The 15,482-nt window shown below is 43.7% G+C and overlaps 2 protein-coding genes across 5 annotated transcripts; both read left to right on the top strand.

The window, feature by feature from the left end:
- Positions 1-626: 626 nt before the first annotated feature.
- On the top strand, positions 627-3,651 carry enam (enamelin). Of its 4 annotated transcripts, none has more exons than XM_030352912.1 (7): positions 628-786; positions 1,035-1,094; positions 1,287-1,310; positions 1,470-1,535; positions 2,005-2,028; positions 2,246-2,311; positions 2,894-3,651. In XM_030352912.1, the coding sequence occupies exons 1-7, from the start codon at positions 730-732 to the stop codon at positions 3,413-3,415; spliced, it is 819 nt and encodes a 272-aa protein (XP_030208772.1). In that variant the 5' UTR covers positions 628-729; the 3' UTR covers positions 3,416-3,651. The 4 variants fall into 4 exon arrangements, with proteins under 4 accessions (XP_030208774.1, XP_030208775.1, XP_030208772.1 ...); XM_030352913.1 differs by having other exon boundaries at positions 1,473-1,535; positions 2,894-3,512; XM_030352914.1 differs by lacking the exon at positions 2,005-2,028 and having other exon boundaries at positions 627-786.
- Positions 3,652-4,841: 1,190 nt separating this feature from the next.
- Positions 4,842-10,890, top strand: cnga1a (cyclic nucleotide gated channel subunit alpha 1a). Its single transcript, XM_030350658.1, has 8 exons — positions 4,842-4,981; positions 5,485-5,595; positions 6,496-6,558; positions 6,804-7,004; positions 7,101-7,205; positions 7,899-8,005; positions 8,118-8,728; positions 8,851-10,890. Exons 2-8 carry the CDS (start codon positions 5,510-5,512, stop codon positions 9,757-9,759), a joined length of 2,082 nt encoding a protein of 693 aa, XP_030206518.1. The 5' UTR covers positions 4,842-4,981; positions 5,485-5,509; the 3' UTR covers positions 9,760-10,890.
- Positions 10,891-15,482: the final 4,592 nt, after the last annotated feature.

Genomic DNA, 15,482 nt, shown 5'->3' on the forward strand with positions numbered 1-15,482 from the left:
TGCAACAGCTAGGGAGCAGAATGTTTTCTTTCCACTTTCTTTTTCTAGAACTTTTATGCAAGGAAACAAAGGCATATTGGGATAGAACATTAAAAGGCTTGGCTTGCTTGATTCGTATTTTATCTATTTAAAACCAAGACCCTATGATTGATGAAATTAATGAATGCTTAATTAAAAATAACAGTGCAGGCTGTAACATCCATTATCTGATTTGGAAACCAAAAAAACGATTCAAAGCCATGACAGGGAACTTTCAATGTTGCGCAAGTAAGCATGAACAGACCTGGATTGGAGGAAAGTCCTGACATCAAGCAAATACAAGTTGTGGTCAAGAGGAAAAAAAGAGCAATGCGAAGTGTCAGCTATGAAGCATTGTCCATCCCCTCCCTTCCTCCTTGGTACAATGACAGCCATATGATTGTATAACCAGGTAATCTTTGGATCTATACTCTACAGACAGACTGACAGCCTCTGCATGGCTCTACTATCCAGTATAATTACTGGGAATATAGTCGCTTATACTTCCCCCATAGGTATGAGTTTGTGTTTTGGGGCAATTAAGTGGGTATGTGTATTTAGCCCATATGCGCAGCGTGTAATTAAACATAAAAGTGCCATTGAACATGTTTGGCTGAGTGTTGGGAAATTTCTCAAGCCCCAAAGGTTGAAGTGGATTGGCTGTGTGTGGGTATATATAGGGTCTATCAGTCCATCTCGCAGTCAAAGTAGATGACTGTGTTTTACCTGAAGCATTCATTTTCAGCTGTTCTTGTCAAGACGAAAAGGGTGAGATATGTTACTTTGGATTGAAAGATTGTTTAATGTGTATGTTTAGCTTGTGGAGCTCGAGAAGTAATTTGCAAAGTGCAAGTTTAAATTTCTTTCCTTTTTCTCCCTTTCTCTCATTCACACTCTCTCTCCCTCACTTGCTCACTCTCTCCCTCACTTTCTCCCTCTCACCGAATCTAACGCACACACTCACGCCTGCACACCTTCACACACACCTTCACACACACAAATTTTCTGTTCCTCAGGAGAAAATGGGGCCACTGCTGCTTTTAGTCTGCATGCTGGGAGCAACGCTCGCAGCTCCTGTAAGTCTTGAAAAAAAATGTATAAGTTAGACTGTGATACCTCTTCAAACTCTTTTGATGGGATCAAACTCAAAATCTGTCATGCAACTATTTTTATATTTAGCTCATTAATCAATCAATGTACTTTTAAATGTTTCAGAATAATTTCCAATTCTTCTATTCAGAGCCTTAAACTCTTTCTCCTGTCCCCAGGTCCCGGAAAGCGGAAGCAATGAGGTATATTTTCATTCTATATTTTTTGACCCTTTTTTATATTTTGTTTCAACTACTCAAACCCATTCTGTCTGGGGGCTCTGAATGGCTCTGGATGGTGTCGCACTGTGATTGAGTTCCTGTTGCCAAATAGTCCGGTGGGTTCATGTGGAATTCTCCCAGCAGGTGGCAGCACATGCTAATGCTGCCCTGCATTGGATGGAGATGTACCGGAGCTCCCTGCAGCTGGTTAGTGTCTCTGTTGCACTTATCACACACACACACACACACACACACACACACACACACACACACACACACACACACACACACACACACACACACACACACACACACACACACACACACACACACACACACACACACACACACACACACACACACACACACACACTAATCTCACACATGGGTTGGCCAGTGTAAACTAGAGCAGCATGATAAAGGCTCAGGATACCGATGGAGGTGATCTGTCTGTCCAGGAGGAGTTTCTCCACTTGATGCGACGTGAAGGAAGAATATGGAAATTATTTGTTGTCTGTTTCGTTAAGGGAGCAGTAGCTGCAGGGGTTTGTCTCTCTGTGTCACTTAAAATAAACTAAAAAATAAATGTAGTCCCTCATAAACACGATGCCGTGCAATGAATCAGTAACTAGGCCTATTGATCGCTCTAATTGTTGTTTTTTATTAAACTCCTCAGGGTTCCCCGATGGAGGAGCAAATGGTACGAACACGACAGGGTACTTCACCAGGCTAGACTTCAGACTGGATGTCTAGACTCAGCTTAGGCTGTGCTTCTAGGCCTTATTCCCCTACCAGCCAATCCCACAGAAGCCCCGCCGGTGTAGCATTTGGAACAAAGATGGCTGCCCCTATGTGAATAAGGCCCATAGGAATGTCAACTTATCAAAGCATGACATCTCCTTCCTTTATTTATTCAGATGGGTGACGCACCTGCTGCAGACCTTCCCGCTCCTCCGGTCAGTGATGACTCAGAGGAAGAGGAGGTGAGCAGTCCTCAACACAAAACACTTTGTTTTTATTTTTGTAGGTCAGATTTAAGAGCTATCATTTGAGCGTAATATGTTTGAAATGCCATATCCATCCATCAGCTATAAGTGAGTGAAATGCTCTGTGAGCAAGACTGCTTACGGTTTATTTCTGGGGACAAACTTTTTAAGCACTTTGGGTATCTCAAAAGCACTAACTAATGAATTGCCTCTCTTTCTTACTCTCTCTCTCTCTCTCTCTCTCTCTCTCTCTCTCTCTCTCTCTCTCTCTCTCTCTCTCTCTCTCTCTCTCTCTCTCTCTCTCTCTCTCTCTCTCTCTCTCTCTCTCTCCCCCCCCCCCCCCCCCCCCCCCCCCCCCCTCTCTCTCTCTCTCTCTCTCTCTCTCTCTCTCTCTCTCTCTCTCTCTCTCTCTCTCTCTCTCTCTCTCTCTCTCTCTCTCTCTCTCTCTCTCTCTCTCTCTCTCTCTCTCTCTCTCTCTCTCTCTCTCTCTTCCTTCGCCCGCTCTCTCGCTCTCTCTTTTTTTAAACCCTTTCTATCTTACCTACAGCAGCTTTAAGTTAACCTCCCTCTTGTTTCCAGGAAAAAGCCGCCGCAGCCCCCAAAGCAGCCGCCGCCGCCCCGCTGAACTCGGAGGAGGCTGGCGAGGACGGAGCCGAGGAGGAGGAAGCGGCAGAGGCGGCCGAAGAGGAACCCGCGGCCGAGGCAGAACCCGCGGCCGAGGCAGAACCCGCGGCCGAGGCAGAACCCGCGGCCGAGGCAGAACCTGCGGCCGAACCCGCGGCCGAAGGGGCTACTGAAGCTGTTGCCGAGCCTGCTGCCGAAGCTGCCGCTGTCGACCCGGCCGTAGTGGAGGCCCCTGCTGCGGAGGTAGTCCCAGCCGACGCCACTCCCGTGGTGGAGGCGGCCGCGGTGGAGGCTCCAGCGGTGGAGGCTCCCGCGGTGGAGGCTGCAGCGGTGGAGGTTCCCGCCGCGGAGGCTGCCGCGGTCGAGGCTCAAGTGGTCGAGGCTGCAGCGGTGGAGGCTGCCGTGGTAGCGGTGGAAGCGGTGCCAGAGCTGGTGGTACTAGCGGGTCCCGTGGAGGTCCAGGCTGGGACAGCGTAATCGCCCCAGTTTGTCACCTCAATTTCTCTCCTACTGACCTGAGTATTATGTCTCAGTAGGCCTAGGTCATGTTAATATACTGACGGCGGCAGATTTTTTGTCATTTTGCCGGATCATTGGACAGATCACAGGCCGCATATGGTCAGCCCAGACTGATGTTATTTTTCTTATGTCATTTACTTGATGATGTTTGTGATGATCTGTGAAAATAAATATGTGGTGGTTGAATTCATCCACTCATCAGGTTTATTGTATTACACTTAAAACGGATCAAATTGATTAAAAGGTAACCATTTACAATAAGGGTACAATAATGAACTATCAATCTAAATTAGTTAATGCGATTATAAGCATTATCTAACAATAACAAGAAGATAATTAACTTCTTAACGAATAATGGTGTAGTAGTCATTACTTGTTAACTAAGTCAGTTTTTGATTTATACTTTTTCTAATAGCACACAAATTAAGATATTTGTTGTATTATATTGAATGATTACTAGACCATAAATTAACTGTAAATAAGCCCTTAGTTCACATCACTCATGGTTAACCTCTTTACCCTTATTGTAAAGTGTTACCGAATAACAGATTACTACAGTTGATCTTTTAGCAATCCTTAAACAATCATATTTCCATATCAAACCTATAGTTAACCTATCATAAAATATATACTATAGCCTACATTGCATTTCCGTTATTAGTCGTCGGCTCTGCTGTTTGGATGCGAATTGTCCATCACCCACAGAACACTGCAGCCAAAGGATCTTCCCATGGGATCGCAGATTCATCTAACATGCAGTAGATGTAGGCTACCATTGTAACAATCAAGCTCAGATCTACAGATGGGATGGTTCGGACAGTCATTTATCACCACATATAAATGCACAAGGGATCGTGTGGCTCCAGTAGGACAGCATTAGCAGCAGAACCGGTACACTCCCGGTGGATTTGCTACAGCTTTAATAGGATATAGAGGGGATAGGCTAGAGTGCTGAGTAAGCACTTAACCAGCCAGGGAGGACTGAAGCGCTTAGAATCCCTCCAATATATATTGGACATAATGCCCCCCCCCCCCCCCCCCCCCCTTATGGGGAATACAAACCACCTTACATTAAGGATCAGAGCTCTGTTTCATATTTCGTGTTTTGTTCTTTTTTTTTTTCTTTTACATTCCTGGATAACAAGTAAATCCAGGAGAGTGCAATTTTCTCCCTGAAGTAAAAAAAACATAGCTAGTCACTTTTTTGCGGTTTCTTATTGATTGTGAAGTGTCTGATAGTTGTCTGTAGTTGTGATATATGATGATTACTCGTGTTCTCTGTAAAAAATGTGTGAAAGAAAGGAGTGTGGATGAATGGTGGCCTCATCCACTTTCATCCTTCTCTAATCCCCCTCGATCCTCCTCAGGGTCACTCACAACTTAGTCTCCTTCCTGGGACTCTACGCTGCGTTTAATTGTGCGGCTGCTCACCAATACATTCATATTATGATCAATTCAACCTTCTGTGCTCCAAAGATCAAACAAAACATGGACTCATCGCTCTAGATTAGCTTGGTGGGAAAGGTAAGTTGGACATATATATATTATTTTTAAGTGTTATAGCCTACTATACACAGTCGGATGCAGCTTATGGGGATTTAATATGCAGATTGCAGATGCAGAGAACATGAATTATGAACACAGTAAAACAGATGGAGCATGGAAGATGTAATACATAATCAAGGGTGATGTAGGGCTTACATCTCTGAGATTAGCCAGGCTGGAGTTAATAAGGAGGTTTTCTAAAACTTTTTGCACATCCAAAGTTTAGAAAATGTGAGATGTAGAATGGCTATCCATGTAATATAAAATGGATGCCTTTTCAAATACCATGTACCTGTTTGGTCTAATGTCATTATCACAAAAAGTATGCATCATTTGTCACAGACTAAATCTGTTTCATATCAACTCTCATAACCCATACCAGACTCGACTCAATCTTAATTTGAAACCTAACAATTCCAGATAATGTAAGGGATGTTCCCATAATCTCCATGCACAACGAGTCTATCATTGACATATTACAGGCTAAACTAGACACCTCCTCTGGGCATGACCACTGCACGTGGCTCCGTCCGGCTCTGGGAGTCAGCGGACACCACCAATGTTGAGATGGACCAGCAAAGTGAAGAGGATATGTATGCAACCCTATAATCCTAGCACAAACCCTATGACAAAAACCCTAATGCTATGACCCTAACTCTAAAACTCAACCAATAGCCCTATACCCTAACCCTGTAACATTATAACCCTAAATATAATTCTAAGTAACCCTATTCCTTAACCATAAAGCCCTTTAACAGTTAATCCTACGCCCTAACCCAAGAACATTATAATCTTAACCCTATGTTACACTGCTCCTTTACCATATAACCCGATAACTTTAAACCCCAACCCTAACCCAATGTAACCCTATTCCCCAACCATCCCTTACCCTAAAACGAACCCCAACTCTAAACCCTAACACTATTCCCTAACCTTTAAACTCAACCCTATAATCCTATACCTAAAACACTTAACCTCTATAACCCAATACCTAACCCGATAACCCAAACTAAAAAAAACCTCAACCCCATAACCCCATATTACCTTAACCCTATCCCACATTTGGTCCAACCCTAATAACCCTAACCCGAAGCCGTATAGTTATAGGGGCGGCAGTAGCTCAGGAGGTGGAGCGGGTTGGCTGGTAACCGCAAGGTTGCTATTTTGATCCCCGGCTCCCGAGTGTCGAGGTGTCCCTGAGCGAGGCACCTCACCCTAACTGCTCCCGCGAGCTGGTTGTCGCGTTGCATGGCTGAAGCCGCCGTCAGTGTATGAATGTGTGCATGAATGGGTGATGTCAGGCAACATTGTAAAGTGCGTTGGTTGGCCACTGGTTACCAAAAACGCTATAAAAATGCAGTCCATTTACCATCCATTTACCATCTATAACCCTAACCCTTCCTAAAGCTACAGTACGTGTTTTATGCTTAGGAACAGCTAAGCAATAAGACAATAGCAAATGATAGAGCCAACACATGTTTGTTGTCTTCTAGAGTGGAACCTGGTGGATCTTCTCACCCTCTGCAGAACATGAACAACAACAACAACAATGAAGAGTGAGGAAAACAGCCCATACAGCCTCCCTTTGATGTGTTTTTAATGGCATTTCAGCTTGTATACTAAATATAATTATATGTATGGTGTTATTTTTCCAACAGGGAAGAAAAGAAGCTACAGAAAGAGTAGAAAGAGTTAATTAAGTTTTAATTACGGTTAATGGCCCCAACATCTACATCAGTAGAGCGCAGTAAAGGCGTTGGTGCTCAGAAAAGACATATGTGTTTGTGTCTTTTTCTTCTAGGAAAGAGAAGGAGGAAGAGGAGAGCAAAGAAACAGAGGAGGAGGCTAAGGAGAAGGAGGAAACGGAGAACAAAGAAAAAGAGGAGAAGGAGGCAAAGGAAAAAGAGGAGCTAGAGAAAAAAGAAAAAGAGGACAAGGAGGCCAAAGAAAAAGAGGAACAAGAGAAAAAAGAAAAAGAGAAGAAAGAGAAAGAAAATAATAAGTGGGTGAATTATTCACTATTATGAGTTTGTCTGTAGTGAACAAGATATTGTTTTCCCCATCAGAGTTAAGGCCTGTTGTGTTTGTGTTTTCCCAGGCCCAAAGAGCTCTTCGTAATAAACCCGGCTGGTGCTCTTTACTATAACTGGCTGTTCATCATCACTCTGCCCGTCATGTACAACTGGACCACTATCATAGCCAGGTGATGAGCTTTACAGATGTGTCTAGTCCTGGGAGTACAGAAGAGAAACTGGGTTACCTGCTGGCTGTCGCTTAACTTTCTAGACATCAATAATATCCCCAAAGTATATCAAATGATCAAACGGTTCAGACCACTGTGCAGGATACATAGTGTGGTTATAAACAAACCTTTCCAATGGGTTGGGCTTATGTTAGAATTTTTTCAAACGTGGAGTAAGCTTCTATTAAAAGTATAAAAAGATGTAATTATTTTGAAAGAATTTGGGGCAACAACTTCATGTTTTTCAGAAGTTGGAGGGGACTTATCCCCTCCGTCTCCCCTGGGATCTACGCCCATGTTCAGGATTATACAATGTTCTTGTATTGTTTTTCAATACAATACAAGAACATGGTTTTTCGTGTTTTAATTCGTAGATTAAAATCAGTATGTCAGCAGGAACAAGCACTCATTAACATTATGTTGCCAGCTCTCTGCATAGTCCATTTACCCAGGGGAAAGGACTAATCTTGGTTTCGCTATCTCTCATAGGTCATATTTGCAAAAGTTTTGTTCACATATTTATAATTATGTTGTTGTTACGTTTTTGACCTTTGAGGAATATTGATGTTCTTATTTTTAATGGCTTAATATGTTCTAGAAGTGTAATGAAATGGCAATTGAAATTCATATTAATTATGCTTTAATTTCTTCCAGGGCCTCTTTTGAGGAGCTGCAACATAACTTCTTCAAATATTGGGTTGTTTTGGATTACACCTCAGACTTCATCTACCTTTTGGATATGGCCTTCAGAACCAGAACAGGTAAAAGGCAAATGACTTCAGGCAATATGTTTTTTCAATTGGGAGGTTCATCAGCTGTTTAGCGTCGGGAATTGGACCATAAGACCTTCTCATATTTACGTCTTCCATCCAGGTTACCTGGAGCAGGGACTGATGATAAAAGATAAGAAGCTATTGATGGAACACTACACCACTAGCTTTCAGTTCCGTCTGGACGTGATCTCCATGCTGCCCACGGACGTCATGTACCTGTACTTCGGCCTGGACTACCCTGAGATCCGCCTCAACAAGCTGCTGAGGATCAGCCGCATGATGGAGTTCTTTACAAAGACAGAGACCAAGACAAACTACCCCAACATCTTCCGCATTGGCAACCTCATCTTGTACATCGTCATCATCATCCACTGGAACGCGTGTTTTTTCTTCTCCTTCTCCAAGTACATTGGCTTTGGTGCAGACGACTGGGTCTACCCGGCCTTGGATGACCCTGAGCAGCCTGCCTTTGGACAGGGCATGAGGAAGTATTCCTTCAGCCTGTACTGGTCCACTCTGACACTAACCACCATCGGAGAGACCCCACCTCCAGCTCTGGACTCTGAGTTCTTCTTTCACGTGGTGGACTTCCTCGTTGGCGTCTTGATTTTTGCCACCATTGTGGGTAACATCGCCACCATGATCTCCAACATGAACGCCGCCCAGGCCCAGTTTCAGTCCCGCATTGACAACATAAAGCAGTACATGCAGGTTGGTATGAAATAACTAACATTTACTTATGGTGTTCTTATCCTCAAGTCTATCATTGATATGTTTTGATGTTGCTATTTGTTTGTTCTCATTGGAATGTGTTGGTGTCTGACCCTCTACAGGTGCGAAAAGTCAGCAAGGATCTGGAAGACCGGGTTATTAAATGGTTTGATTACCTTTGGAACAACGGCAAGGCCCAGGACGAAAGGGAGGTGCTGAGGTATCTCCCGGACAAACTGAAAGCTGAGCTCGCCATCCAAGTCCATATGGACACCCTGAAGAAGGTCCGTATCTTTGCGGACTGCGAGGCAGGTCTGCTGATCGAGCTTGTGCTGAAACTCCGACCACAGGTGTTCAGCCCGAATGACTACATCTGCAAGAAAGGCGACATCGGCCGCGAGATGTACATCATCAAGGACGGCCAGCTCGCCGTGGTGGCCGATGATGGGGTGAAACAGTTCTGCGTCCTAGGCAGCGGCAGTTACTTTGGTGAGATCAGCATCCTCAACATCAAAGGCAGCAAGGCGGGTAACCGACGCACGGCCAACATCCGGAGCATCGGGTACTCTGACCTCTTCTGCCTGTCCAAGGATGACCTGATGGAGTCCCTCACAGAGTACCCCGATGCCAAGGGAATGCTGGAGGAGAAGGGCAAGCTGATCCTGATGAAGGACAATCTCATAGACCTGGACCCGGCAAACATCAAACCGGAGGTAAAGGAACTGGAGGAGAAGGTCAACCGCCTGTATAGCATCATGGATTTGATGCAGATCAAGTTGAAGAAGGTCCTTGTCAAACACAAGAGCGCAGATGTGGCTTTGAAACAGCAAATCCGGGAGTTGGAGATCCTGTCAGGAGAAGAGGTGATGGACGAGGAGGATGGAGAACAGGAAGTGACCGCAGGAGAAACGGTGGCAGGAGAGGAGAAGAAAGAAGAAAAGGTGGAAGAGGAAGAGATGAAAGAAGGTGAAGACCAGGACGCAGACACCAAGGAGGATGTGAAGAAAGATGAGGATAAGGATGGTGAATGAACAAGACGTAGATGTAAATAATGAAAGAGGCTACTAATGAAGTCGAAAAAAGAAGCCATTGGTTTACAGGAAGCGAGTCAACCCATGGATCATCCACATGAAGATCTGATCTGGTTATTAGTGACAGCCACATTATTGAAGAATTTTTTGTTGTCTTTCGTCATCTATTTCTAACTTGCTTTTGACCAAATGAATATAATCCAAATCAAAATTTGCGGGGAGCCAAAGAAAATGCCTATAAATAAAAAAAATGATATAATAGGATTATGATTGTTTCATAATTGTAGTACTGTACTTTTAATTTGCATGTTTTTGTTGTGACTTCCATATTTTAGAAACAGTGTTTTACCAATGTCCCTTCTAGATTACTGATTAGTCGTTCGCGACCGAATCAGTTTGAATGAACAAATCTTTAACTAGAACAAACCAAACTGATTCTTCTCTCCTCCCAGAACCACTAGTCACTTACTTGGTGACTCACTGTTCGTTCACTGACTGTGAGAGGTGAAGAAGGAAGAGGCTTATTGAGCGACTAATACGATTCAATATCAGTGAAATGGTAAATGCATGCTGTCTTTGTATTTTATGTGTCACGCCAGATTAATCAAATATTTGAATGTCTCGTCAATCTGTCTCGTTCTTTCATGGTTCGTTATCCACCCGGCCCGGGACCCCCACCATCATTGTTAAATCAAGTCTATTATCTTACTGATATGTTAAACATCCAATGATCAACTACGGCCCCCCACCCCAGCGTTTGGTTAAAGTTGTAATGTTGTGTTGATTGATGACCGACTTCCACAATCGTTTGAGAATAAGAACGAGGGAGGAGCTGAGTCTGACTGACTCAGCTGAGAACCGTGCATTCCATGATTTGATTGCTACCGGAAACGCGATTGAACAAACAAACAAACTAATGATTCTGAACGGTTCTTCTTGGCGAACTGACCGACGCAAACTGAATCAAGGAAAATAATCATGAAATCCATCACTTATCTAGATGTCTTCTTTCTGTCTGTTGTTAACACTATTCATATTGTGCCACCTGCTGTAAAAACAGTAGTGGCTGGCTAGTCTAGTTGCTTCAAATGAACAGTTTCCCTTCATAAAATTACTGTTTGGCCTCCTGAACTTCCCTTGTAATTTGGTTCTTTCTATTGGAGGCCGAAATGAAGCCTGGGTCCGTCTAGGGATGTCACACACATTAGTAGGGTTAACTTATTTCCCTGGACAAGGAAAGAACTTTGAACTTTGAACTTCATGAGCTCCCTTTAAAAACAAACTTTAAAGTAAAAGTTCTAAGGTGGCGTCCAGCCCAAATCCAACCACACAAGCAGATCTATTAAACTGTAGCTGTTGTCATCATGACCAGCCTATTAAGACCCAGAATGATGGCTCCATTTGTCCAGAGATGCGATAGGAGGACAAATCTTTACAAAAGAAAAGCAAACAAAACATGAATTACAATGAAGCTAGACTTTCTAGCGAAGTCAAACACTACAAAATCCCTCATCTCTCGGAAGACGTGATGAAGTGACGGTGATTAATAATGAGTTACCAGTCCACCCCAGGATAATCTGTTAATCTGAGTAAACACCAGGGTCATGAAGGAGTTATTTCATGCTGCCGTTTTTGGCCAAACTAAATCAGACTGATGGATGCAACTCCCATACATCCACAGAGCCTTACCATCAGGACATTCTTGTGTTAGCTAGGGTGTTTGACAACCAAGGTTTGGTGTTTGAACCCCCATGTCTTCAGTCTACCTGTAGATGTCCTTGATGCAAGATGTCATAACCCCCTACCTGCCCATTAGATATAAGTTCATGTTAATGAATCAATGGCTATATAGTCCTTCATTTTGTGTCCTTACACCAACATGCTGCATTTCATGGTTGCTTATTGGTTACGGTCCTTATTAACCATAGTGTCCGTCTCGACTCCGAACACTTTGCTGTGTTGGGGAAATGAATGTAGAATTACTTAATTAGTTCTACCCCCAGTTAGCACATAGAACCGAGCAGACAAGACAAAACATTTTCAACTGCCCTGCCCAGCAGTTTCCTTATTTGGAGGTGATAACCCAGAAAAAGTCAGTCGGCTCACAGGAAGAGCAGGTGTATACCAATATATATATCAATACCAGTATTGATTGCAGAGCTTAATGCAACAGGAAATTCATCACTGTGTTATTCAATTATTAAGTATTGAGTTGACTCAACTGCGTATTGTCTCGTAGAGTGTGTGTGTTTTTCTGTGCGTGTGTGTGTGTGTGTGTGTGTGTGTGTGTGTGTGTGTGTGTGTGTGTGTGTGTGTGTGTGTGTGTGTGTGTGTGTGAGTGTGTGTGCGTCAGTTCGTCAAGAATCTGGAGTAGGGCGTAAAAGCATATTCCTTCCTGCTGTTGTGTGTGTGTCAAAGAGAGTGTGAATGCAATTAAGTGTAAGATCTATTGATCTAAAAAAAACCACAAGATGACAAGTTTTCTCAAATATATTTTTATTTGATTCTATTGTCCTCAGTGCAGCCGGATGCAGCACAATGCACAGTATAAAAGTCTGTGACCTTGGTTCTTCTAGCTTGAGATGCTCTTGTGCTTGGCCTGTTTTCCTGTGGAAGACGCCTGAGAAGATGGGGAGACCGTGGTCATAAAAAGATTGGTCCATATAGCCATGCTGTTCAGGCCCCATTCTGACTGTCTGCTGCTGCAGGAATATGGCTTTTCAGCCTGGTCAGTTGTAAAGGTTATATCTTTGAAGGAGGACCTGTCCCGGAGCTACCACCAGGTGTCTGTCCAACCAGAGGAGCCACCACCAGGTGTCTGTCCAGCCGGAGGACGTTGCCAGGATGGCAGTTATAACTCCTTTTGGTCTTTGAGTTTTTACCATTGCCTTTCAGACTCAGGATTACAGCACAGAAGTTGGATTTTCCAGTGTGATGTCTCCAATGGCCAAGCAAACGGTCCATCGTTTCCTGGCAGGTTTGCAGAGACAATCTCAATGACACATTAAAGTGGACTAAGTTGGGGCCCATCAGATGTAGACGTGCATACTTTGTGACAGCCCAGGTAAATTGCAACGAAGCTGGGGTTTCACTCCTCCATCGACCTAGGTTGAAAAGCCTTGCTGAACGTTTTCATCGCTCCATGAAGGCTTCCTTTTGGGCCGTCCTGATGGACGACAGCTGTTAACTTGTGTTTAACAGCTGTCTTGTGATCCGGAGTAATCCCTTGTGAAGTCTTGTGATCCGGAGTAATCCCGTGTTCCAGAGAAGCTACGCATGGTGAAGAACGTGTGTCCGTCGAGACGCCTACAAGGGTCTGTTGAGGAATCCTGGGAAGGCACATTCCTCGTCAAGGAAACAAGACATTCCTCTGTGACATCAGAGGTAGGTTGGGGGGTTAGTCTTGGTGAGTCGTCTCAAGGCTGCTCATCTGGATCCAGACTGGCTTGTTGAACCAGGGATTTTCCCAGCCCTGGCTGTATATTTGCTTGTTTTCTTCTCATTGTATTTCTCTGTATTCCCTGGAAGCTTTTGTATTTTTTTTTATTTTTCTATAGATTTTATTCTCTACATGGGTGCCATATAGTTGCTTCTATTTCCTTCTTTTTGCACTCTTGTATTTCTTTGTATTACTTTGTATTCTTTTTTTTTTTTTTGCTGTACATGTGATCATCGGGGATTGCCGAGTGGAGGGGGTTGGCTAAGCTTAATTGAACAGGGAGACCAGTCTGGAAATGCAACTGAAACAAGAGGGAGAAAAACAATTCTTTGTTCACACTGATGCCTAATATCTTCTCATATCAGATGAGGCCCACTTTAGCAGCCCATTGCTGGTAGCGCAGCTCCTCCTTAGCCCTCAGAGCCTCCTTCTTCTACTTCCTTATGGAATCGACTATTCTCACCTTCTTCTTCTCCTCCCAGAGCAGACGGTTCCTATCCATCATCTTCCTCTCGGCTTTTGTCGTCTTGGTGTTGAACTAACCACCCTATGTGCATAAGTGTCAGCGGAACAACATGTACACCTAAGACGATGTATAGCAAAGCATGAGCATGTGCCCCACCACAACATCCTGGGTGGCTTGATGGAATGTGCTGGATTTCACAAAAAGCCAAGGTTATTACAAAGGACCCACAACTGTAGATCAGGCGCGCCTCCCTGTCCTGCTTCAGGTAGGTCCTGGCGATCTTCTGTTCGTTAAGCTCCTTCACTTTCTCATTGAGCTAATAAGTGAATCTCCGCCTGAGGCTCTTTTCCTTTGCAAAATTACGGTTCAACCCCTTTTTCTTCTGTCATGTCCTCCCCATCTTCGTCGGTCATGTCCGAGAAATCAAAGAATAGCTCTTCTTTTATCTTCTTCTTTCGTGTTTTTTCTCTGTTCCTGTGTTTCTGGGGGGCAACGGTCACGATGGCCACCTCAGGTTCTGTTACTGTAATGAGTTCAGAGGTGCCATGTTTCACAAGTCCATTAAAACATTTCACCTCGATCTCTTCTACATCCGGCAGGGCGGTGGCTGCCGGTTGATCCTCTTTCAGGATTGAAGTGCAGAAGATCGGAGCGTTTTTGCGATGTATTTCTTTGTATTTACTGAAGGCTTTTGTATTTGTTTTCTATTTCCTTGAATTTGTTTGCGTTCCTTTATATATTTTTTAACTGTACATGGGTGCCGTACATTCGATTCTGTTTTCTTTTTTTGCATTCTGTATTCTCTTTTGCATTTCTTGATATTTTTTAGTATTTCTTTGTGTTACATTGTGTTTTTTTGTATTTTCTTTGTGTGTTTTTCAGTGTTTTTTTGCTTTGCATGTGATCTGCGGGGCTGGCTGAGTGGAGGGGGTCCGCCTAATGGAACAGGGAGTCCACTCTGGAAATGCAACTAGAACAAGGCGGAAAAAAAACCTTCTTTGTACACATTGAAGCCTCATATCTTCTCTTCGTAACTCACTATGAGTATTTATCAAACAATAACTCACCCTAAAGCCGCCCTCTCCAATTTAGTTATCATTTTCTTATGCTAGAAGATTAATTTTTCATGAGTTTGCCGTGTGGTTTCTCCAGGTCATCGTTGTCTTTCCTCGGGTGTCAAAGGTCTGCTTAGATGAACCTTCTGCCCTAGAATATGTCTTCAGATAAGACATACTTACTTGGGATGCCCTTCATCCAAACCTTTCTGGTGGTCATGACAACGTGTGTCAGGTCGTTTTTGGATGTCGATCTCGGATATAGCCTGGCCTTCGAAGTCCTCAAGGCTTGGTGTTTGTGTCCTTTCAGATATTAATGACACAACTGTAATTAATGATGAGCATTATGGCTTTTATGTGTTTGTTGCTTTTATGTGTTATAATTCAGTGACAATTAATGTTTCGTGATTATGCTGCCATATAGAACTCAATAGATAAATGCAAACCAACACACACAAACACACACACATAGACACACACACACACACACACACACACACACACACACACACACACACACACACACACACACACACACACACACACACACACACACACACACACACACACACGCACACACACACACACACACACACACACACACACACACACACAGGTTTGTGTGGAAGTGTGGAGCTCTGTCTGGGCAGTGGTCAGTGGTACGTTTTCGGAAACCAATCGTATAACGCTACGGTGTAGTGGATGTTGAAGCTCCGTCTGAGTATAGATTTATTTAATACTCCCCTCCGAAGGTTAGGATTGC

This window comes from Gadus morhua, chromosome 3 (assembly GCF_902167405.1).
Source record: "Gadus morhua chromosome 3, gadMor3.0, whole genome shotgun sequence".
Taxonomy (NCBI): Eukaryota; Metazoa; Chordata; class Actinopteri; order Gadiformes; family Gadidae; genus Gadus; species Gadus morhua.